The 27,535-nt window shown below is 35.8% G+C and overlaps 1 protein-coding gene across 1 annotated transcript in view; it reads left to right on the top strand.

The window, feature by feature from the left end:
* The first annotated feature begins 446 nt into the window (after window positions 1-446).
* The window catches only part of LOC111044970 (runt-related transcription factor 1-like), a 106,967-nt gene continuing 79,878 nt past the window's right edge, over window positions 447-27,535 (top strand). The window contains 2 exon segments of the mRNA XM_039426948.1: window positions 447-925; window positions 927-1,158. Coding sequence (XP_039282882.1) covers window positions 755-925; window positions 927-1,158 — 403 coding nt within the window. The 5' untranslated portion in view covers window positions 447-754.

Below are 27,535 nucleotides of genomic sequence, written 5' to 3'. Positions count from 1 at the left end.
GACAACCATTCAACAACTGAACCTCTTGTGTTGGTGACATAAAAACGCAGCGTAAACAACTTTTTTGGTGAGATTCTATGGTTTGAGAGAAGGACTGCAACTAACGGCGAATACAAAGCGAACATCAATTGGTGATTTTTCCAAGAGTCACAGATAGGTTCGCAAAGAGTTGACAGAGATTAGAAATTTTCTGGCATTTTGTATACAATACACGTCTCTCAATATAATTTGTTCTTAAGACACAATTTTTAAGGTATCGAACCTAAACGGATACCACATAGTTCTTCAGACACATTTTTCGAGACAGAGTTCTTGAGAAACGATTGATTTCATAGTTCTTCAGGTTCAAAGAGCAAAAATACCTGAGTGAATCTGAGGTTATCTCAATATAAGTTAATTGACCTTGGGGCACTTAGTTGATTGAATGTTTTTGAGACACGTTTTTCGAGGCACAATTCTTGAGACAGAGTTTTCCTTCTATGTGTGAATCTGTGGCCTAAACGCATAGTTCTTGAGACACATCTTTCGAGACATAAATTTGAGACAGAGTTCTTAAAAAAAACGATTGATTCTTCAGGCATAAAACCGCAATAAGACATCATCTATGTGTGAATCTAGTGTTCTCTCAATATAAACTGTTTGACCTTGGGACACTTAGTTGATCTAATGGTCTCGAGACACATTTTTCGGGCACAATTCTTGAGACAGAGTTTCCATTCTATGTGAGAATCTTTGGCCTGAATATCCCCCCACCATGCACCTAACCGGCAACACAACCACAGCCACAACAGGAGGCACCACCCCCGAGGGAGGTACAGGGGGCTCCCTCCTCAACGACACCTACACCAAGATGACCTCCGACATCCTCGCCGAGCGGACCCTGGGCGACTTCCTTTCGGAACACCCTGGCGAGCTAGTGCGCACCGGGGAGTCCGCACTTTGTTTGCACCGTTCTTCCGCCGCACTGGCGGTCCAACAAGACACTTCCGGTGGCGTTCAAGGTGGTGGCCCTTGGTGACGTCATGGACGGGACTGTGGTCACGGTACGGGCCGGAAACGATGAGAACTTCTGTGCGGAGCTGAGGAACTGCACGGCTGTCATGAAGAACCAGGTCGCCAAGTTTAACGATCTGCGGTTTGTGGGACGCAGTGGACGGGGTAAGTTTCCGTATTAAATATTGTGAGTTGAGTTTTTCTTAATGATGAGCATGAAATCATAAAATTTGTGGGTTTCCTGGTATTCTCATCTCTTGGGCATGGGATTCCAAGGTGGTTTTTTTGAGACACTCGAAGCCCCAAATAGTTCACTTGAAATGACTGATAATTCTCTCTATATCCTCCAATATTATATACAAATTTTTTAATAGGATTCATTTGAAAAAAATCACCTTGGTGCTGATTTAAGAGTTGATGACTGATCTGCCTTCCAGTTTAAAGTCTGATGAACGCCGAAATTCAAGACTCAAAATAGTTCATGTTATAATGACGTGAGCATTACAACGATACAATCAATCCTATAAGAGTTCCTTTTCTCGCAGAGGATTTTCAAAATAATGCTACTCTTATTAAGGCATGAAATGGATTCTACATTATGCAAAGAGTCCTCGACCAATCAAAATGCAGGATTATCCACAAACAGTGTTGAAAACTTTTGAAAACAGATGGTCGGATCAATAACATATTCTTTTCTAACCTTTAAATCAGTGGTAAAGCCAGTATCTGATTCAATGTTCAATCCATTCTTATATATTGACTAGCCGTCAGGCTCGCTTCGCTCGCCGTATTCGTCTAGCCAGGGGGCTCCGCCCCCTGGACCCCCGTAAAAAAATATATCAGCGGGCTCGCTTCGCTCGTCATATCAGGCGATATAATATTCCCAGTAATAGCTCTGATTGAAGTAGCTGTGCCCAATCAATTTTTCCGCAATGAATGCATTTCAATCTCCAACTTGGTGCCAATCTAACAAAGTCAACTCAACTTAATGCCAACCTGACAAAATTATTATTTAGTTACCAGTTAACAACTGTTTCGAAGAGGTACTCTCTCTAGATTATAGTTCTATATTAACATATGGTATGGACATTTTTCAATTATAATTAAGAGATTGGAATAAGAAGAATATACATGCTAAAAGACTAACTTTAAACCCTTGAAAACCACCCTTAGAGTTGAAATATTGCCAATAGATTTCTTACTTAGTGCGCCTCTAAAGGGCCAACTAAACATACCTACCAAATTTGAACGTTTTTGGTTTGGTAGATTTTTAGTTCTTCGAGTGAGTGAGTGAGTCAGTCAGTCAGTCAGTTAGTGAGTGATTGAGTGCCATTTCGCTTCTATATAGATAGATATCTATTCTCAATATCATTTGACTTGAGTTTAATTATGCTGCTGAATGCTGAATCCCATCATTCTCTTTTCTGGCACTGCCTTCCATGGAGAATAGTTGTTGACACCGGTAAATGAGAAGTAATATCATACAGAAACAATAGCGTAAATAGATATCCCATGGTATAGGGAATTTATGTCGCAACTTTTACTGTTATCTCAAGCCGATTACTGTCGATTATTGTAAATTTTTACTGTTTTGTTGGGGTGAGAGTGTGGGAACGGCACAATTTGAGAGACTACCAGCGTCACACAGCTGCATGGGAAAGAACTACGTGAACTATCGGCTTGGGATAACAGTAAATGTTGCGACATAAACGCCCTATACCATGGGATATCTACTTACGCTATCGTTTCTCTATGCTAATATTAACTGTTTATTCTTGTTGTACATAATCAATAATATTTTATACGTCATGAAAAATTTCTCAATCATTAAGATAATTAAGATTAGATATTTCGGTGATTAATTATATTTCTAAATTGTTAAAAAACGTACTCACTACGTCGCGTTGCTGACAAAGGACAGTGCCATCTGCCTTGTCGAATGATAGACAAAGATAGCAACACCAATGTTAATCAAATACTGCGATTATAACGTGACCTTCATGATAGAATAGCTTTGAATGATGGAATAAGCCTTTATTCCATGATGCTTGATTCAACTCATCCGTTAATCTTTGAGGAGTGAGTGAAGATTTTATTGGAAAATCATACGCTTATAGTATTCTAGTTTCTAGTGTGAAGGCTTGGTTTAGCTCCACATTGAGCTTCTAGATTGGTTGCCTTAAGGCGTTGAAAGTGGGAGTGCCAAGTTCCCGCCAATCAGAGAGCTCTGACGTAACGAGCTCTAGAACGTCTGATTTCTAGCAAGTGGACTATTGTGAATTTGATTGAGGTGTGTCTTCCATCCTATCTGACACGAAGATTCTTTCGATATTATTAGTTTTGAATCTTTTCATGTATATTCAATGATCAATTTTCAAGTCAATAGAAATGGTATCTGTTCATAATAATCTCCACCTCGATTTGACAATGATTATTTTTGACCGAGCGAAGTGAGGTCTAAGATTCAAGTCGACGGTTTAGCATTTCTCTTTTTGTTTAAATGTTTATAAGTGGCGCATTTACGGCGAAACGCGGTTATAGATTTTCATGAAATTTGACAGGTATGTTCCTTTTTTAATCACTCGTCGACGTAAGGTCTATAGTTTCAATCAGTTACTTATGGATGAGAATACTGCGTGAGGTCTACTGTTCACAGAACTACTAGTAATTTGATTAAGGTGTGTGCTCTATCCCATCCGTTTTGATCTCATTTCATATGGAACTTTTAATGTATATTCAATGATCAATTTTAAAGATCATACAATAATCTTATCTGTTCATGATAATCTCCATCTTGATTGTGATAATCTCTTAAGTTTTGAACATGTTTGAGTGTCTCCAAGTGTTCAGACTAAGGTTGATAAGATAGTTCTCCAATGATGGAATAATCATGATTTCATTCTGAATGGTTTATTAGAGATTGACAACGGTGTAACAACCGAAACCGGTCTCTCTAAGTATCAATAAATCTGTTGTTTTTTGACAATTTCTAAGTATTTTTATTCAATATGAATAATTATCACCACAATATCAACTTCCAAACAATTCTAGTCGAGTTTGTTTCCTAGTTACGAATTTGGAACAGCAAAACTGCCGCCTTTTAGCACTCCAGGTGGATGTTTTGTCAACTACAATCAATAAATTCTCGATTTGAAACTTGTAAACTAGGTTATGTTTATTGAATGCATGTAGTAATGTCAGAACAAGCAGGCAATGTTTTCTGTTTCTCAATTATTCTTTTCTAGATTATTATGACGAAAAATAGTGTAAGCTACTTGGATGTGACTGTCTTTTGCAGTGCTCGAATGAAATTCTAGTCTCGGCTAACGCCTCGACTAGAAACATCATTCTTGCCTGCAAAAGGCCCCTTCCCGTCCTCGTGACTTAAGATACTATTAAATCAATATCCTGATACGAATCAATAAAACTTCTTTTAATTCCACACATTCACATTTTACATTTTCTTAATCTATTCATTGAGTTTTTCTCCTAAAAACTAACTTGTTTAATCATTATTTTATTAACGATGTTACTTTTTGAATTAATCACATGACTACTTTCATTGACCGAGCGAAGTGAGGTCTAAGATTCAAGTTGACGGTTTGGCATTTCACTTAATATTTAAATGTTTGAATGTTTATATGTTTCGCATTTACTTTTTGAATTAATCACATGACTACTTTAATTGACCGAGCGAAGTGAGGTCTAAGATTCAAGTTGACGGTTTGGCATTTCACTTAATATTTAAATGTTTGAATGTTTATATGTTTCGCATTTACGGCGAAACGCCTTAATAGATTTTCATGAAATGTGACAGGTATGCTCCTTTTTTAATTGCGCGTCGACGTATATACAAAGTTTCTGGAAATGTTGCATTTCAAGGATAATATAAAAGGAAAAAGGAGCCTCCTTCATACGCCAATATTAGAGTAAAAATCAGACTATAGAATTATTCATCATAAATCAGCTGACAAGTGATTACACAGATGTGTGGAGAAGCCAGTTTATTGCTGTAATCAATAAAGTCTATAGCTTCAATCAGGTACTTGTGGATGAGAATACTGCGTGAGGTCTACTGTTCACAGAACTACTAGTAACGTGGACCTCACTATAGCCTATATTCACCAAGAGAATGTATTATTTTTCATGATTTAGAAATAAAACTACTAGTCTATTCATTGAGCTTTTCTCCTAAGAACTAATATGTTTATTTATTTTATTAACGATGTTGCTTTTTGAATCAATGATATGACTACTTTCGAATGATGATATTATATCATACTTGAAAATAGAATTACCATCGCTAAAATCTCATATCCTTCATATCTGTAATACGCTAAATTAATAAAAAAGAATTGGCTACAAATTTGGATCATTTGAAACATAATTCCTTGGGATATCTATCTTCCTGTGCTATATTTTCTTGGTGATGATAATAATAGCATAAAGAAAAGATAGCGTAAGTACTTGTTTCAGTTTGTTATCCCTGATAATATTCACACGTTTTTGGCGCGAAACTCCAAAGAAATTCCCGCGCAAAGTTCCGTGAAGAAACGGCGCCAAAACTTCACCGTGAAAATTTGTCAGGCGCAGCTCGCACAAGTTCTGACAAACTTTTTGCGCATGACACGTTTTTTCCAGCCTCCCAACGCGGTTCAAGAGTGAAGAGGAGGGGGCAAGTGGACCTGTAGAGGAGTGATAAAGAGGGGTGAACACCAAGAGGGGTTGTTTAAGAGAGGGAAAAACTCCCCCAGCAAGGGTTTGTCAACGGGGTGACTTTCATTCATAAAATTTTCCACTTGAGTCTCGTTTTGTCGGAACGTTTAAAACTCGCTCACGTATTTCTGTGAGTAGACAAATGCTGTTTGAACTTGGATGAGTAGGGTTTGTTTTTATTAGGGCGCGAATATTTCTCTCCTGTACTGAATTCTCTTTTGGAAACGTTATTAATTATTTTTCTGTCATTTATCAAGCTCCTGTGTTCAGTGAACAAGGAGAGCTGTGGAGTAAATTAGAGAAACCATAAGAGAAAACATATAAAGTGAGGTACACGTTATAATGACAGTGGAGAAAGATAGGAGAACAACGTTGCCGATCCTTTCTCTTGTCGATGCCTTCTATAGACGGTAGCTGATACAGATTTATTGATGTAATATTAATTGGTCATTCTTTTCAAAAAAAAAAAAAACATCATATTTTATTGAGCAAGAAATTAAATTTTTCAATAATCTCGTAATGAATTCCCATATAAAGATGAAATACTTTGTCAATTAATTATTGATTTTACATTCTTAAAAGGCGATCTGACAACAGAGCAAAGCGAGAAAAAGAGAGCGCTATCCGCTTTGTTGAATGATAGACAAGGATAGCAATACCATTGCTAATCAAACACTGCTATTATAACGTGAACCTCGCTATAGTTATCAGATGAATCATTAATATAGCTTATTATTATTATTCAACTAAATTTACAAAGTTTGGATAGTTATTCAAACAATTGACAATGAAGAATGAATGCAACTTGAATATCAATAATTAGACCAGAATCATGAAGTGTAAACATAACCTATTTATGACAATATCTATCTAAATTTGGGAAAGGAGCAGTTTTGGGCTTTAAGCATGTTGTACCTTTCCCAATCATTCATAATTGAGAATTATATTTCATTTATTACAAAATGTATGAATTTAGGGCTACTTTCTTGTATTTATAGAATAAAATTATACAAATATAGAATTATAGAATTATAAAAGTTTATTTTTACTTTCCTTGCCCTATTACCATAGGTAAGGAAAGTATTGCATTCCGAGAAAAATTAAGGTACCCCAATTTCTAAATTTCCATACGTTTCAAGGTCCCCTGAGTCCAAAAAAGTGGTTTTGGGTATTGGTCTGTATGTGTGTGTGTGTGTGTGTGTGTGTGTGTGTGTGTGTGTGTGTGTGTGTGTGTGGTGTGTGTGTGGTGTGTGTGTGGTGTGTGTGTGTGTGGTGTGTGTGTGTGTGTATGAGTGTATGTGCGTCTGTGTACACGATATCTCATCTCCCAATTAACGGAAGACTTGAAATTTGGAACTTAAGGTCCTTTCACTATAAGGATCCGACACGAACAATTTCGATCGAATGCAATTCAAGATGGCGGCTAAAATGGCGAAAATGTTGTCAAAAACAGGGTTTTTCGTGATTTTCTCGGAAATGGCTCCAACGATTTTGATCATATTCATACCTAAAATAGTCATCGATAAGCTCTATCAACTGCGACAAGTCCCATATCTGTAAAAATTTCAGGAGCTCCGCCCCATCAATGCAGATAGATTCCCAATTATCAGGCTTCAGATACAATTGAAACAAAAAGAATCAAGTGGAGTAGATTAAGCATGAAAATCTCTACAATTAATGTTCAGTAACATTTTCACCTAAAATTGAAAATAAGCTTTAAATTCGAGAAAATGTGATTATTCAATTGCAAATTATTGTTGGTTCTATTAAATCATTCACTATGAAGAGATAGCAGACCTCATGTGTGTCTCCAGCGTTATTACTCTGTCACCAGCTGGCTCAAATCTTTGAATAGTAGACTTGAGATGCGCGGTAACACTAGCGTCAGGTGATAAATTTTCATAACGGCAAGGAAAACTGTGTGAGTGCGCCACACCAGATTTTTATAATCTGACGTTGGTGAGATCACCGAAACTAGTATTTACGTTCAAATTTGTATTCTTGATTCATCATTCTATAATTTTTCAAAGGGTACTCCAATTCTATTTTATAAATATTATTCATTTATTTTTACATTTTACAAAGAAGCACTGATCGGGAGAGGGACTAAGGATACTCCTTGTAGTATTTCTCTTCCAAATTTAGATAACATTTTTAAAGTCCGATATCGTATCTATCATTGTATAAATGAATAAATACAATATTGTAATGTAACTACTCGAATCAGCGGTGTTTCAACAAATAATTGTTGACTCTCTGAACAGAGGACTTAGAATTATTTCCTGTTCATCAACAGAAGACCAGAAAAGAGGGAGAGTGTTTGATTGATTGATTGCCTTTAGGAGATTGATTGATTGATTGATTCATTATTTGCCTTTATTATTTGCCTGTTCATCAGCAGAAGACCAGAAAAGAGGAAGAGTGTTTGATTGATTGATTGCCTTTAAGAGATTGATTGATTGATTCATTCATTATTTGCCTTTATTAGGGCGGAGCTAGGACTCCTGGTCCTCTCTGCCACACAACCCTAGAGGACAACCCCACACAAACCCTAGAGTGAAAGGAGGAGATCGATTGATTGATTGATTGATTGAGTACTCTATTTATGTAGATTACAATATTTACTGGCTCACACTAATTTACATTAAATGACGATAATGCTAGTTATTCAACGAATTTCACAAAGTATAAAAAATTGAGGATAAAAAGTATATAAGAAGCTAGTATAATAGTACATCAGGGACCAGATTGATTGATTGAGTACTTTATTTATGTAGATTACAATATATACTGGCTTATACACTTATATACAATAGCTTACCATACAGCAAAGTTATAGATGAATTTACATAATATAGACTAAGGAAATAACTATTGAACTGTATATGATATGAAAAAGCAATTTGTAATATAATAACTATAGATAATAATCATATTGTTATGCATCTACATAAATTGGCGGAGCTTTGGACATATCAATGTCCATTCTTTCGGAAGAATATTAAAAATATCCTCCCCACTAACTCTCTACCAAAAAACTCTCCACCAAAAACTCTCTAACTCTCTCTTTCTCTCTCGCTTAGTGAGAGAGAGAGAAAGAGAGAGAATTGGGAGTGTTTGAGAGATTACAACAAAGATCACCAGAGAACTAACTACAACAAACGTAAAGCATTGTCAGACAGAGCAACAATATATATAATGCCATATATAACACATGCTACATCCATTGAATTCTCCCAACACATAAGTATATCCATACATCATCCTCAACATATACACACATAACATACATATAAATATATATACTTACATACATATGTAATGCAACGTGCAACCATTTTAATCTAAGGGATTTATCAGTGACGTTTCTCTCGCCGCGGAAATGAAACCTCGTTGCCAACTCACGCGGGATTTACTCGCTTATGATATGCGCGCGCATCTATATATACATACATAAGTATATATACCAAGAGTGCATATTATATGAGTATAGTTGAGCAGGGGAGAGGCTGCATCTATACCTATATACGAACTAAGGCTAACCCCAAGTGAACATGTATATAGTTTAGTATGCAAGCTAGACTGATGAGTGTAATTTGAAGTGTGGTCGCTCTCTCTCTCTCTAACTCTCTCTCCATCTATCTATCACTCTCTCTCTCTCTAACTCTCTCTCTCTTCATCTATCTATCTCTTTCACTCTTTCTCAAGCGGTTTTGTTGAAGAATGGAAAATCTTTGACGGGAAGGTGGAGGAAGGGAGAGTGTGAGATTTCTCTTTTCTCTCTCATACTCTCAGTGTCTTTCTCTCAATCTCTTTAAGCCGGCTGCTCTCTGGAAATAACCTTCTGAGGGAAACAAAGGCTTGGGGAGGTTGGTTGATTAACGTGTGTTATAATTACAACGTGTGAGTTGATGTGTAAAGTTAGGGGTTGAGATTGGTTTATTTAGAAAAATATGGAGAAATTCGAGTAAAGTGTGGATTGGGGTGCGATCATAGTGGAGCGATAAGGATAACTTCTAGATGAAGTGTGTTGCAACATAAACAAATAATATTATGAAGTTATGCTATGTTTTCTCTATGGCGTATGATTACAGTAACTATGAGAAGATTTATTATAACTTCCACTTTTCTTGCCCTAGTAAGCAAAGTATTGCTTTCTAAATAAAAATTAAGGTACCCAAATTTCCAAATTTCTATACGTTTCAAGGTCCCCTAAGTCCAAAAAAGTGGTTTGTGGGTATTGGTCTGTATGTGCGTCTGTGTACAACACGATATCTCATCTCCCAATTAACGGAATTACTTGAAATTTGAAACTTTTGGTCCTTACACTATAAGGATCAGACACAACAATTTCAATTAAATGCAATTCAAGATGGCGAGAATGTTTTCAAAAACAGGGTTTCTCACGATTCTCTCGAAAACGGCTCCAACGATTTTGATCAAATTTATACCCAAAAAAGTTATTGATAAGCTCTATCAACTGCCACAATTCCCATATCTGTAAAAATTTCAGGAGCTCCGTCCCATCTATGCAAAGTTTCATTTGAGATTCCCAATTATCAGGCTTCAGATACAATTTAAACAGAAAATTTCAAGTGGGAAAAATTGAACATGGAAATCTCTACAATTAATGTACAGTAACATTTTCAACTAAAATTGAAAATAAGCTCGAAGTTCCAGAAAAAAATATTATTCAATTGCAAACTGTTGGCAACTGTTGATTCTATTGAATCATCCACTATGAAGAGATCGCAGACTTCGTGTGTCTCCAGCGTTATTGTCCTGTCAACAGCTGACTCAGATCTTTGAATAGTAGACTTGAGATGCGCGTGAACACTAGCGTCAGTTGATTAATTAATGGCAATGAAAGTTGTGTGAGTGCACAACACCAGATTTTTTTGTAGTTGAGAAGTCGATATTGTGGTAATTATTCATATTAGAAGACTAGGAAGAATAAGAAAACTAAGAAATTGTCAAAAACCACAGATTTATTGAAAGTTAGAAAGACTGGTTTCGGTTATTACACCATTGTCAATCTCTGATAAACTAATACTAAATACAAGAGCAGCAGAATTTATACTAGTAGGCGAGTACTGCTATTGGTCAAGAGCATGAACGCCTGCTATAGGCCCAGCTAGACAGTCCCACTCAACGGTATAACAGAAATGTCACAAAATGGCGGCTTAAGCAACGGACAACAAAATTTGGTCACATTTATTTACAGTACAACATAAGAACTAAGAAAACAAGTAAAAGATGATTAAACATATATGTGAATAGAAAACTATCGACTAATGTATGCTTACAATTGTTTATGATAAAACTAAATTCGTAATGTTGTATTGGTCGAAAAGAATCTGGTCATTTGAACTATACTTTAAGCCATCTAAATTTAAAATTTATAGTTTCAATGTTTATTTTGAACCAAAGTTTTATAAAAACTGTACACGTGAAATTCTAACCTTATCTTGGACTTTGTCACCTATAAATTTGGAAGAAAAATAGCACAAGGACTACTTTATTATTTTTTGTCATAGTCATACAATTCCAGCTGTTTTACATCCATGGAATCAAGCCGGTAAACAGCTGATTGTAGAACAAATAAACATATGATTCTCATTACAGCATACTGTACTGCAAAGACCTTGAAGATGCATAGACTCACATGCAGCGCTAGTGTCGTACTTGGAATTGAAATCGGCCATTGAGGGGGCAAACTATAAGATTATTACATACCAATGCCTTTGTAATCTATAATATTACACATAATATAGATATAATATCTCGTGCTAAAATACCCCAATGGCGGCCTTCAATTTCAAGTAAGAGCTTTCATTGGGAAGGCATAGGAGTTGTGGGTCTATATCTCTTCAAGGTCTTTGCTGTACTATAATAAAATCATATGTTCCCTATGTTCGAGTATGTTCCAGTCGAGTATGTTCCCTATAGTGAGGTCCACGTTATAATGGCAGTGGATGAAAATAGAAGAGTAGCGATGCCGATTCTTTGTATTAATTAATTATATTTCTACACTGTCAAAAACATAATTGGCATTGTTGTGGACCTAGTAAAGGATAGTACCACCGGCTTTGTCGAATGATAGACAAATATAGCAAAACCAAAGTTGATCAAATACTGTCATTATAACGTTAACCTCACTATAGTTCCGAATTTGGAACAGCAAAACTGGTACGAAAACCGCCTTTTAGCGCTTCAAGTGGAAATTTTGTCAACTACAGTCAAGAAACTCTTGATTCAAAACTTGTAAACTAAGAATGCATGTAGTAATGTCAGCACAAGCAGGTAATGTTTTCTTTTTCTCAATTATTCTTTTTTGGATTATTATGACAAAAAATAGTGTAAGCTACTTGGACGTTAATGTCTTCTGCAGTGCTGGAATGAAATTCTAGTCTCGGCTAACGCCTCGACTAGAAACATCATTCTCGCCTGCAAAAGGCCCCTTCCCGTCCTTGTGACTTAAGATACTATTATCTTTCAATGTTATTACATTAGTGTCATTTGCATTGTAAATTAATAAATAAATAAATACTGGGATTTGTCCTTAATTACTCTTGATATTTCTAAAGCCTCTAGAATACTCAAAGAGCTGCCTTTGTTATTAACATGCAGAAACTCGACATTCTCCTCAACTGTGAACTCGTGATTATCTGTTATCAAATGTTCTGCAAAGTTAGATTCCCCATTTCGTTGATTCCAATCTATAATGTGCTCTTTAATTCTACTTTTGAAACTTTTACCTCTCTTACCCAAGTAACAAGCATTACAATCACCACATTTAAGTTTGTACACCCCACTTTTATCTCAAATATCAATTTTGTATTTACTCCAGCTGAATAGACTACTTAAAATCGGTTTGGTCTTGAAAGCAACATGAAATCCATTCCTTACCTATCTCATCAGATACAAGGCCTAAATATGGGATTGCTATCCAAGTCTTTCCCTCAAAGTTTGAGCCTACAAAGCTGGAATTAATTGAAATTTGTCTGTTGACTTTAGCCTACTTAATAATCTATCCACCATAATTTCTTTATACCCATTCAATATTGTACAATATAGGCTACTCCGAAGCTAAAACTGATAAATCATTGATACTGTTATGTAATATTTGTCACTTCATATGCGACTGTCGGCCTCAGTAACTACTTCTTAGCGCTAGTTTTGTAATCAATTTTTATATCACCATCTCAAACAGGTTATTTTTGTAATAGTATTTTCCCATGTTGTAAAATTTGTATTGCTTTCATTATGTATTTCTAAGATGTTGTTTTTTTTCTGCCAATAAAACATCAATTTTCTATTTGTGAGAGCTATCTGTTTTATTTAGTGATCTCAATATCAAAATCATGATGGCTCATAGGTATTTTCAGCGCTCTATAGACAAATTTTTCTTTGACAAATTTCAACTGTTGAAAAATTTCAACTGTTGACAAATTTCATTTGTTGACAAATTTCAACTGTTGACAAATTTCAACTGTTGACAGATTTCAACTGTTGACAAATTCCAACTGTTGACAAATTTCAACTGTTAACAAATTTCAACTGTTGACACATTTCAACTGTTGACAAATTTCAACTGTTGACAGATTTCAACTGTTGACAAATGCCGATCACAATCAAACACTGCCGATCACTGACAGTTGGTAAAATAAGCTTCTACCACTTTCCGTCAGTAATTTTTTCAATAGTTTCTATTTTCCAAGTGATCCAAGATCAAACTTAACTACCGTTCAAGCAACTCTTGACAAATTTCAATCACTAACAAGCGTTTGAGTGAGGTTTCGTCACTTTTTCACAAGATTTTTTCCAACGATTCTAATGTTCCAAGTGATCCCAGATCAAACTTAACCACAGTTCAAGCAGCTCTTGACAAACTTCGATCAGCACAAAATCATTTAGAATGACAGTCTTATAAGCTAGTTTCTACTTCCCAGGTATTTTTTGGGAAAAATCAATGTTACAAGTGATCACAGACCAAACTTAACCACAGTTCAAACAATTTTACACAAATTTTTATTACAACCCCAATCACTGACGCTTGTTTTCTTCGACAAATTTCAACTTTACGAATTTTCTATCAAAACATAATCACTGAAGACCGATAAAGTAAGGCTCTACCGCTTTACAGGAGAAATTTTCTCCACAATCTCAATGATCAAAGTGATTTCAGATCATACTTAACCACAGTTGAAACAATTTTTGAAAAATTTATATCAAAACCTGATCACCGAAGGCCAATTCCAATTCACAATTCCAATGTTCCAAGTAATCTCAGATCAAAGTTAACCACCGTTCAAGCAACTCTTTGACAAATTTCAGTCACTAACAACCGTTTAATTGAGGTTTCGCCACTTTTCCACAAGGATTTCTTTCAACAACTCCAATGTTTCAAGTGATCCCAGATCAAACTTAACCACCTTTTAAGCAACTCTTGAAAAATTTCTATCACTAACAACCGTTTAATTGAGGTTTTGCCACTTTTTCACAAGAATTTAATCCAACAATTCCAATGTTTCAAGTGATCCCAGATCAAACTTAACCACCGTTAAGCAACTCTTGACATATTCCTATCACTAACAACCGTTCAAGGGAGGTTTCGTCACTCTTTTACAAGAATTTCTTCCAACAATTCCAATGTTCCAAGTGATCCCAGATCAAACTTAACCACAGTTCAAGCAACTCTTGAGAAATTTCAGTCACTGACACCCGTTCAAATGAGGTTTCGCAGCTTTTCACAAGATTTTTCCCAACGATTCTAATGTTCCAAGTGATTTCAGATCAAACTTAACCACCGTTTAAGCAACTCTTGACAAATTTCTATCTCTGAGTCCTGTTCAAGTGGTGAGTTTTTGTCACTCTTTCACAAGATTTTCTTCCAACAATTCCAATGTTCCAAGTGGTCCCACATCAAACTTAACCACAGTTCAAGCAACTATTGACAAATTTCAATCACTGAGGCCCGTTTAAGTGGTGAGGTTACGTCACTTTTTCAGAGGAAATGTTTCGTGTCGTGTCGTGTTGGAGGGGTGAGCGAGCGGAGTGAGCCCGAATGACGGTTTAACACAGCGGAAATGACTTTGCTGGCGGAAATAACACAGAGAGGCTGGCAACAATGCGCGCCGATTTTGCTCTGTGCAACTGTACTGCAAATAGCCGCAGCGTACTGCAAATAGGCTGACCCCTTCATTCGGCGTGAATAGGCAACAGCTTGTTACATACATAACTGTTATAATGCTGTAGTACCATGCTACGTCATTATAATGTACATGGCAAATAACTGGGATAGGGATGGAGGGTTGGATGGGTGATTTTTCAATCTTTATTCATTTAATTCTTTACTTATTCATACAATAAGTACATCATCAAAATGATAGGGAGAGAAAAAATTTGGTGTGGTACACTCACACAATTTTCCTTGCTCATATTTGAAACTACGATCAGACTTCTGTATATGTGTATATATAATTGTTTTCAGAGTACTTTTTCCTTTGTGTAAACTGTGAAATTCGATGATTTTTTCAGTCGTCATTTCTTTAAAGTCGTCGAAACATCTGTTCTACAGATGAAATAACTCGACTATGTGTTCTTTTTATGAACTGCGCTACCTACCTACCTCATGCACGAGAAGGAGGTTACAAAGTCCATTTCTCAAGGATGGGGTGGACCCCCCATTAGTTTCCCAGAAAGGAGACTCATGCTTGTTAATAGAGCTGATAAATAACTATACAGAGTATGAATTTGAAAAAAATCGGTCAAGTTATTTTGCAAAAATCGTGAAAAACATGGTTTTTTAGTAATTATCCGCCATTTTTCTCAAGAATATTACGGAGTTCCTGCAATTTTCCAAGGAAAAAACTCATGTCATTTGATAGGACTTATGAATAGCTACCCATGGCTTGAATTTGAAGAAAATCGTTAGAGCCGTTTTCGAGAAAACCGTGAAAAACCTGGTTTTTGGTCATTATCCGCCATTTTTCTCAAGAATATCACGGAGCTCATGGAATTTTCCCAGAAATGAGACTCATGCCAGTTGATAGTGCTTATGAATATCTATCCATGGTATGAATTTGAAGTAAATCGTTAGAGCCATTTTCGAGAAAAACGTTAAAAACATGGTTTTTTAGTAATTATCCGCCATCTTGAATTGAATTTTATTGAATTTCTTATTGTCGGGTCCTCATGGTATAGGGACCTTAAGTTTAAAATTTCAAGTCGATCGGTTAATTAGGAATGGAGTTATCGTGTTCACAGACATACACACACACACATACACACACACACATACACACATACACACACACAGACCAATACCCAGAAATCATATTTTTGGACTCAGGGGACCTTGAAACGTATAGAAAACTTGAAATTGGGGTACCTTAATTTTTTTTGGAAAGCAATACTTTCCTTACCTATGGTAGTAGGGCAAGGAAAGTAAAAATAAGGTAATCTTGTGTAACCTCCTCTCACAAATTTAGTTAAGGTTTTGGCATAGTCTTATGATGTACATGGCAAATAACTGGGATATGATTTGGGGGTTGGTTGGGTGACTTTTCAATCTTTATTTATTTAATTATTTATTGATTGATACAATAAGTACATCATCAAAATGATACAGAGAGAAAAAAATAAGGTAACCTTGTGCTATTCCTCTCTCAAATTTGGATAAGATTACACATAGTCAGAGATAGGTTGAGTCTTGTAGCTGTTCACTCCACAAATGTTTCATCAGTAGAGGATGAATCTTCCTGTTATAATAACTATCAGTTATACGTTTCTGAACCAATGACTTCTACAGTCGGTAGCTGATACAGGTTTATTGATGTAATATTTATTTATCACATTGTGTACACATACTTAACATGAGGAAAGGCACAACAGGCTCATGCCCAAAACTGTCCCATTTCCAATTTATACTATATACTGTCCAAATCAAAAAGATGGTTATGTCACTCTCACTTTTCAAAATACAATTTACGCTCTTCAATACTCAGATAAACGAGCAAATTTTGAATCAAATAGATACTATTAGAGTATAGAATCGAAAAATCTGGAACAGTAACTTAATAATTATTATTCAAAAAGTCTAAATCTTGAATGAAACTAGAAATTTTTAAGCTAAAAACTTCACACTTAACGAAAAATCACAGCTGTTCAATCTCGTTCAAAATAATCAATTATATTTTATCAAGCAAGAATTTGCATTTTTCACTAATTTCCTAGTGAATTTTCATAAATAAGATGAAATATTTCGTTGATTCATTATTAATTCTACATTGTTGGAAGACGATCTGGGAACAGAGCGAAGCGAGAAAGAGATAACGCTATCCGCTTTGTTGAATGATAGACAAGGGAAGAAATACTATTGCTGATCAAACACTGCCATTATAACGTGGACCTCACTATAGCTCTGCAATCCCCAATACACTTCATAACGACTTTGATTATTCAAGTAAATTTATTGCGAGTTTGCTTGGTGTGATCCCATTTATGCTATAGAATTAACAAAAAAGTAAGAGATTAGGGTTAATTTGTATTATTTTGTAAGTATTTGTGCCCGGTTGCTCAAAAGCCGGTTAAATTTTAATCGTGATCAATTCCACGAGAACTAATCAGAGGAGCCGTCTTATCGAAATGGCCTTCTCTGATTGGTTCACTTGAATTTAATCACAATTAAAAGTTAACCAGCATTTGTGAAGCCGGGGCGTATGATGTCTGATGGAAGTCTGAAAACTATTTGAACTGAACTAGGAAATAAAACTAGAAACTGATATCAATCTAGCTGAGAGCTGGTCACATTGTATTTTGTGTTCATATGATCACGCATGGAACAGAAGGTTTGATTCACCCTAAACTCGTAAGCTATCCATCTCTAATCTGCGTTGCAGCCTCACAAATCACACAATCGATTTCCTCCAATTGCATTCCTAATTAGTGAACAGTTTTTCGCCACATGTCAACATTTCCTGCAATAGCATTCCTAATTAGTCAGCAATTTTTGGCCAAATGTCAACACGTCGAAAACAATGTAGGCTCACTCTATGCAGTGTGACACATAGAACGGTGTTGTGTCACACCACCTGTGGAAAAAGGAAGAGAGATAATGGAGTGTGATGAAGGTAGAGAGAGAAGGAGTGAAAGAGGGAGAGAGTGTGAGTGAGAGAGAGACAGAGAGAGAGAGATTAGATTGGATTTCTTTATTTATGTATATTACAATATATACTGGCTTGTACACTAATTTACATTGAATAACGGTAATACTAATTATTCAACGAATTTAACAAAGCATAAAAAATTAATCAATAAGAATAAAGACCATCATTTTACAAATGATAGTAAGGTTAATAAACCTTAGCGACTTAGATTGTTTAAGTGCAATTTATTAGAATAACGATAGTAAAATATTGTGATGTAACTTCATAAATCGGCGGTGTTCCAACAAATAATTGTCGATTCTCTAAGAAGGATATAAAATAATATCCTTTCCATCAACACACGACCGAGAGAAAGAGTAAAGGAGAGAGAGAGAGGGAGTGAGAGGGAGTGAGAGGGAGAGAGAGGGAGAGAGAGGGAGTGAGAAGTGTGAGTTAGAGAGAGAGAGTGAGAGTGAAAGGAAAGAGAATCAGTGGTTGATCGACAGAATATTTGAAACTTTGTCCATGTTGGACCAGGCGCCAGAATTTTCTGTCTAGAATTTGAAATTAGCTACCACTGCTGTTACTGATTTCCCCCCCCCCTTTCATTCATTATCTGTGTGAAAGTGTCGACATTACCCCTCCCACCTCTTCCTCGTTCCCACACACTCTCTCTCTCCTCTCTTTCCATGTCTCTTCCGCCACCTGATAACATGTGTCAGTGTGTTTTCCCAACACTTCTTCTCACTCTTACTCTCCCACTCAATCTATCAAACTCTCACTCTCTCTCACTCTCTCTCATTCCCTCTCACTCTTTATCATTCTCTCTCTCTCTCCTCTCTTTCCATGTCTCTTCCACCACTTGTTGACATGTGTCAGTGTGTCTTCCCACCACTTTTTCTCACTCTTACTCTCACACTCACTCTCACTCCCTCTTAAGAGATCAAAGCTTAAGACATCAAATATCTTAAGACATTAAAGCTCCCCGATTAAAGGCTTTTTCGAATAGTCAAGCTTGTCAGACATATCTTGAAGTACTGAAATCCGAACTATTTTAAAGATGATTTCAAATTTGTCTCTGAAGGTAGGAGGATAGATGCCTCACATACTAGAACCGGACAAAGTACTTTAAGGATACCCAACCATTGAACCACTCCACTATTTTCACAAAATCCTTTCTAGTTAGTGCCTGTCGAGCATGGAATGCACTTCCCGTTACTATCAGGTCCATCGAGAGCCGAGCGAGCTTCATCCTGACTTTAACAAAATATCTTTTGGAGTAAATGACTGACCTGTCCAGCCCTAGAACGATCACATGATAACCATCCCCCACCCATCCCACAAATACGAACCTATAATCCTGTTATAGAATAAATTGTATATATATATATATATATATATATTATATATATATATATATATATATATATATATATTATATATAAAATATATATATATTATAAACTCATGTTATTTCAATTATCCACTGCATACTGCTGTATATTACTGAAAGTTGATTACCCTGATCTACTTTCAGCCTACTCCATTTCAATAATCAATGATTTGATCTTACTTACTTATATAATCTTTTTTCTTCATCAATTTTCTGTTTTTTTTTCTCTTGAATATTCATACTGATTAAAACTTTCACAATATTCTCATTTTTATATAAATCAGTTGAATTAATGAAATTAACGTTTTGGTAGAGAGCTAGTGGGAAGAATACTTCGAATATTCTTTCCAAAGAATGGACATTGATAATGTCCAAAGCTTCGCCAATCTATATAAATGCATAAAAATATTATCTATTTTATCAGTAGTTATTACAAATGTTTTTTTTTCATATTATATACAGCTCAATAATAATTATTTTCTTAATTTATATTTTAGAATTCATCCATAATTTTGCTGTATTGTAAGCTATTGTATATAAGTGTATAAGCCAGTATATATTGTAATCCACATAAATAAAGTAGTCAATCTATTTCTATCCTTCTCACTTCTTATCATTCTTTCTCACTCTTTCTCTCTCTTCCCATGTTTCTTCCACCACCTGATGACATGTGTCAGTGTGTCTTCCCAAAACTTTTTCTCACTCTCACTCTCTCTTTCTCTCTCTCACTCTTCATCATTTTCTCTCTCTCTCTCTCCCTCTTCCTCTCTTTTCATGTCTCTTCCACCACCTGATGACATGTGTCAGTGTGTCTTCCCACCACTTTTTCTCACTCTTACTCTCACACTCGCTCTCTCTCACTCTATCTCCCACTCACTCTCTCTCTTTGTCTCATTCTCTCTCCTACTCATTATCATTCTCTCTCTCTCTACCTCTCTTTTTATGTCTCTTCCATCACCTGATGACATGTGTCAGTGTGTCTTTCCACCATTTTTTCTCACTCTTACTCTCACTCTCTTTCTCTCTCTCTCTGTCTCTATCTATCTATCGTTCTCTCTCTTTACATGTCTCTTCCACCACCTGATGACATGTGTCAGTGTGTCTTCCCACCACTTTTTCTCACTCTCACTCTCTCATTCTCTCTATCTCTCTCTCTATCATCCTCTCTCTTTCCATGTCTCTTCCACCACCTGATGACATGTATCAGTGTCATTTGGTGTTCAATTCGTTGGTTGAATGGTGGGGGGGGGGGGTGGTGAGAGTGATGTGTAAAACGGGGGGAGGGGTGAATGGTAATCAGGGAAAAAGCTCCCCTCTAAAATGTAGTGCAGCTTGTTATATGGGACGCGTTTCCTGGCCTCTAATCCTCTTTTCAGAACATGTGCATCGGACGATGCACTGCTTTCCCGCGTGCATTCTATTCAGCGGCGAATTTTCAATCGGAATCAGTTGTTGTAAAACGTTGTGAATGACGTAATGTGAAGTGGCCAACAACGGTGTTGTCACATGTACACAAGGTTTTCAAAAATGCATCCCTGAGGCGGGGTGAGGGTAAAGTGGTACATTTTTCAGCAAAACGAAAATAGTTCTGGGTGGGTTTGTTTGTAGATAGAGTAGGTGAAAAGAGACCGGCTTAATATCTCATACACAATAGTTATTTATGCAACTAGTGTGCAAAGTGACAGTTTGCTGCACCGAAAGAAACATTTACGCACGAGCCGTAGGCAAGGGCGGAATGGCTTCTTGAGTGCAGCAGAGGAACTTTGCTCACGTATTTCACATTAAACTTTTCCTACAGTTACCATTGAATATGAAAAGTGGGTAATTATGGGTGAAATTCCCTGAAATCCATCAAATGTTTTTCTGTGTAAATTTATTATTATAAATACATTAATTTATTTAAAATTGAATAATGTAGAAGTAAATGAATGAAGGCGGCTGTGTGCTAAATGTGGTGGCTGTCGCTGTCATCCACTGTCTTCATATTGCCATTATAAACGTGCACCACAACACTATACCACACTATACTTTATTTTTTTAAATAGGAAGGAGGTCATGCGATACATGATTTCGATAGGGAAATTCAAGAAAAAATGAATGGCGGAAACCGCATATCGATATCTCAAACCATTCAGAAGATATTCACATTATTAATCAATATCAGGCATATCAGAAATGAGGTACATGAGTGATATAGACACTTCAATCACACCCACCATCAAATTAATAACCTTTTGTATGAGATATTAAGCCGCTCTCGGACTTTTCACCCATCCTTTTTGGTGAGGACCACGTAATAATGACATTGTTTGATTAGAAATGGTATTGCTATCCTTGTCTATCATTCAACTCTCATCAATACTCTATATCTATCTTCACTCTCTATCAATACTCTCATCTTCCCACATTTAATGTATTGTAATTCTGTTCTTAACGATATGCAAGTCACTCTGAATGATAAACTACAGCGTTGCCAAAATTATTGTCTACGTTTCGTCTACTCTCTCCAACGCCATGATCATATCACCCCAGCCCACATTGCTAGTTCAACATTGAAGCTCCCGATCAGAGGCTTTTTCGAATAGTCAAGCTTGTTAGAGATATCTTGAAATACGGTAATCCGAACTATTTTAAGATGATTTCAAATTTGTCTCTGAAGGTAGGAGGATAGATGCTTCACATACTAGAACCGGAGAAAGTACTTTAAGGATACCCAATCATCGAACTACTATTTTCACAAAATCCTTCTTAGTCAGTGCCTGTCGTGCATGGAATACACTTCCTGTTTCTATCAGGTCCATTGAGAGCCGAGCGAGCTTCATCCTGACTTTGAAAAAACATATTTTGGAACAAATGACTGAAACTGTCCGGCCCTAGAACGATCACATGACAACCATCTCTCACCCATTCCACCAATATAAACCTTTAAACCATGTTATAGAACGAATTGTATATAAATAAATAAATAAATATAAATAAATATATATATATATATATATATATATATATATATATATATATATATATATATATATTATATCCCATATATATATATTATATAAACTCATGTTATTTCAATTATCCACTGCATACTGCTGTATATTACTGAAAGTTGATAACCCTGATCCACTTTCAGCCTACTTCATTTATTAATCAATTATTTGATCTTATCTACCTATATAATTATTCTACTTTATCAATTTTCTGTTTTCTTTCTCTTCAATATTCATATTGATTGAAACTTTTACAATATTTCCATTAATAAATAAATCCTTAGTTTAAATAACGAAACTAACGTTTTGGTAGAGAGTTGGTGGGGAGGATATTTTTAATATTCTTTCCGAAGAATGGACATTGATATGTCCAAAGCTCCGCCAATTTATGTAGATTCATAACAATATGATAATTATCTATAGTTATTATATGACAAATGGCTTTTTCATATCATATACAGTTCAATAATTATTCTCTTAGTCTACATTATGTAAATTCATCTATAATTTTGCTGTATTGTAAGCTATTGTATATAAGTGTATAAGCCAGTATATATTGTAATCTACATGAATAAAGTACTCAATCAATCAATCAACAAAGCGGATAGCGATCGGCAATAGTTATATTGCTGATGATGCATTCACTTTACAAAGTCTTGTTTCTCTTATTTCTCTATTTATCAAGGTTACATTATTCGAGTTCACGATTAACGTTGAGAAAAGAAACTTCAGTCCACAATCTCATGAAGATTTTAACAATCCTATAGTGAGGATTCAACAATCAAAACTCCCCCACATCAAGGAGACATCATTCGAGATATGACATTTGCAAACGTTGATCAAAATCAAATTGGCTATAGTCCGGTCCACGCAATAATGGCAGTATTTGATCAACATTGGTGCTGCTAACCTTGAATATCATCTTTGTATCATCTTCCTATAATCTTTGGATCATCTTTTGTATCACGCCAATCTTTGTATCATCTTACTAGTAGTTCTGTGAACAGTAGACCTTGCGCTCAGTAAGTTATATTAACCTGTTGTTATGTTTTTTCAAAGATTGATAAATAGTTAATCAGTATTTATAATGTCTAGAAAAAATCCTAAATAAACATAGAGCTTTCTGTCCTATCGTACCGTGACGTGTCGTCCCGGAATGTGAGTGTGAGCGCTGTTATCAGGTCTGGCTGCAACTGTCTACTAACGTTGATGGAAAAATACATTTTCCTCCACCTACTATCAAAAGTCTCATTTTACACCCTGGAATCGAATACTAAAGTACTACTTTTCCTCACATGGGACTAAAAATAATTCCCAGTGGGAAAAGTGATCACTTTTACTCCCAAGGGAGTAAAAATAAACCCATAAGATTAACATGGGAAGAAGTCCGACAACGCCGCGATTGAAGAATGAGGAATGTGGCAACACTGTCGTGGTCGGTAGAGGAAAAGTAAAAGAGCTCTATTTCGATCTTTGGAATATTTTAGCTCTAGGAAATAAGTAGCTCTATTTCGATTGTTAGGTTATGTTCAACCGTTGGTGGATATGAAAAAGTACACACCTCTAACGTGGATATGAAAAAGTACACACCTCTAACGTCATCGGCATCTCTACGAGAGCGTTCATCTAAAGGTACGTTTTCGTTTATGCGAACTTTTATTTAATTATTCAATATACAAATTATTCATTGTTATAGGTATTGGTGTAGGTGGAGGAAAAATGTTGTGTGCATCACGGGACTAAAGTACTTATTCTCCCTCAGGGAAATTGTCGCCCTCGGCTACGCCATCGGGCGACAACAGTTTCCCTCAGGGAGAAAAAGTTGCACTTTAGTCCCTAGATGCACAAATAACTATTTCAAGATGTTCAATGTTTTTGAACGGGTAGTATTAAAATCCAATAAACAGCTGATTCATGATGAATAATTCTATAGTCTGATTTTTACTCTTATATTGACGTATGAAGGAGGCTCCTTTTCCCTTTCATATTATCCTTGAAACGCAAAATTTCTAAAAACCTTGTATATACGTCGACTCGCAATTTAAAAAGGAACATACCTGTCAAATTTCATGAAAATCTATTTATCAAATAGAAACTCAGGAAGTGGAAGTGCAAATTTTTAGTGAGAAAACATGAAGAACCCAATATATAACCTATAAACTTGAGTGTTGATAGGAGATCACATTGGGTAATACGGCAAGGCAGACCATCCGAAAGGATCTCTCTGCCATAAAAGCTATTTATCTATATAATAAGAGAGAGTAGGGTTGTGTTTGTTCGTGTGTTCGTTTGTTCGCATCAAAACATGTCAACTTGTGGATTGCAAACCGGAAAAATTTAGATCTCCAAATTCTAAAAATATCAATCTCGTTCACCTGGAAGCCCAAATTCTAATTTTCCTTCTAGATTTTTCAGAAATGATGTTTAAATTTCATTAATGGTACATTCGATTTCATTAAAAAATCACCAAATCATATGGTCGAAATTAAAAAAGGAACATCTGTTTCTATATTGCTTTGTAACTGAAAAACATAGTTTTGAAACTTCGTTTTCCTGATGCAATGTTTAGCCCTACACGTGGCATGGATTATTATTTTTTCAGCTAGAACAATTTTTGAGACAAAGTGCTAAAAAAACGTCTACAGTTTCATCAATGTTGTATCGGCAATATGAAAACGCATGCAGTTAATATGTCTTTGTATGAAGGTGTTGTTATTTACATAAAGAAATTATGTTCTTCCATTTTTATTCATTTGAAATTTCAAAATTATTTGAGCCCTGATAGAATGACTGACTTACTGTACAGTCAGTAAAAATTTTAATATTGGAATGAGGGGTATTTTGGCAAGCTGTGCAAAAAAATAAGGTCATATGCACGTTTTCGTTATATCTTCAAATGAAAAATGAGTTTTGTGCGTTGTCAAAACTCCTTCTGAAAGGGAAACTATTCAACCTAATTCTATCTTTTAGTAAAATAACAATGATCATCTATCCATGTATCATCTTCTATACTATAATAAAGGAAAGAACTGGATTATAAACGTAGCCTATACAGGTGTAAAGTATAGGGAAATTATGTTTTACGCATTATCACGTCAGAACTACTGGACTGATTAACTTGAAATTTTGCATATAGATTCTTGCTTAACCGAGGGTGGTTATAGACCAATTTTAAATTCTTCAAGATTTGATTACATCAAGTTTTCAGTTTGTCAAGTTTTCAATTATTTGTCATGCTTCCAGTTTGTATGGAAGCAGAAGAAGATTTCTCTTAAAAGGGAAATTAGAAGATAGATATGATTGGGGATCCTTTTCTAATGATAAAAACAGGTTTTCCGTCACACCCAAATTTTTTCCGCCATTTTGAATCCAACTTCTTTTTTTAAATGAAAGGTGGTAATACTGGTTTACTTGAAATGCAGCATATAAGTTCATAATCAACCGAGGATTCTTATAGGCCTATTTTGAATTCTTCTAGATTTCATTACGTCAAATTTTAGGAAAGACACTTGCGAAGCACGAGTTACCTACTAGTAAATAAATAAAATGAAAATCTATCACCGCGTTTCGCCGTAAATGCGCAACATATAAACATATAAACATTAAAATGTTTAAACATTAAGAAAAATGCCAAACCGTCGACTTGAATCTTAGACCTCACTTCGCTCGGTCAATAATCATCTTTTGTATCACGTCTCTCATTTCCCAAATCAGGATGACATCATTCGAGATATGACGATCAGCAAACGTTATTCACAATCAAAGTGACCAGTTCTAATGATGATCAGTGCAAAACACTGCACAAAGCAGGGCTGGGGAGAGGATCAGGTCGGTTGTCATGATAGGTAGGGGGGTCGGTTGTCAGGGGCGAGTTGGAGGAGGGAGATTTTGACAACATGCGCTGGTTGCCATGAAAACGGCAACGCTGTCATCAGAGTGCATCCGTTGAACAATGCAGTTTGTGAATGGCGATTGCCTGATGCATTCTCTCCGTAATGTGCAATCTGAGTGTATTTGCAACATTCATTAGGAGGAATTTCTGAATCTAGTGTTCCAGTGTACTGAGATGAATAATTTTCTGTCGATTGTGTGTGTCTATGAATTTGAGAATAATTTTGGGCCAGTCCCAAACTAAATGGATAAAAATAGTATATTTCGCACCTAGAGCAGAAAATGAAACTTTTCCGGCCCGAAATCGGTTTTCAAGTCCGAGGCCGTAGGCCGAGGACTGGAAAAGATTGAGAGCCAGAAAAACATTTTTGCCCATGGTACTGATTGCGTTTTTTTAGGGGTTTTCCACGAGGTTTTCCAGGGTTTTCCACCGTATTTTTGTACATTCACCTACATGCTATCCTGATGTATGCCACTGGTTTATTAACACAACAGAGGTGAACTGTATTTGCCCTTGAAACACCTGTTTGACCTTGATATTTGTTTGTTCTTGAGGAAGATGTAGGTATTATAGTGAGGTCTAAGTCACAATGGCAGTGGTGAAAGATAGTATCACAGCGCTGCCGATTCTCTGCTTTGCCACCGCCTTCTATAGCTGATAATGATGTAGAACTGTTAATCAATGTTAATCGAATACTGCAATTATAACGAGAACTTCGCTATCTTGTATGTATTAGTGTAGTATTTCAAAAGTTTTATAACTATAGATATTATTATTATCATCATCATCGTTCATCATCATCATCATTAAGTATTTTTATTTTTCACTCTGATTTGTCTAAATAACCTAAAATGAAAAGATGATGTTCAATTATGTGGGAGGTTAAGTTTATACTTTCTTATTCTTTCAAATGACAATAAGATGATATCATTATAAATGTTTTAATTATTGAATAATGAACACAAATACTGAAAAGTTTTTTGATCAGATGTTGATCACCTTTCTTGGTTCCATGTTAGCGGCTGGAAAGGGTACTCTTTCCGGCCTAGGCCGGGAAGAAACCTGTTCTGATGTAAGAGGAGAGTCGTCTGCAAACAATGTCTTTCAGATCTACGTAGGGACTGGAAAACAGCTGCTTTCTGTGCAGTGTGGCGAAAATAGATAAATGTCTATTCCCCAAAAGAACTAGAACTACTACATCAATTACAGAAAATATAAGATGAATTACAATTACATACAATAGTTAGTTGCATAAAATTTCTTATAATGTATCCTCTACGTGTTTAGTGTTTCCTGTGTGTGGAAATTGACCTACTCCACTATGGCGTACCATGTTCTAGAATAGGTTTTTTGTGCGGATTATTCCTTAGTGGTTAAAAAATATAACTATAGATTTTCA

The sequence above is a fragment of the Nilaparvata lugens genome, chromosome 1, assembly GCF_014356525.2.
Source record: "Nilaparvata lugens isolate BPH chromosome 1, ASM1435652v1, whole genome shotgun sequence".
NCBI lineage: Eukaryota > Metazoa > Arthropoda > Insecta > Hemiptera > Delphacidae > Nilaparvata > Nilaparvata lugens.
Note: the sequence above shows the minus strand (reverse complement) of the source record. Positions and strands in the feature narration are given on the sequence as shown.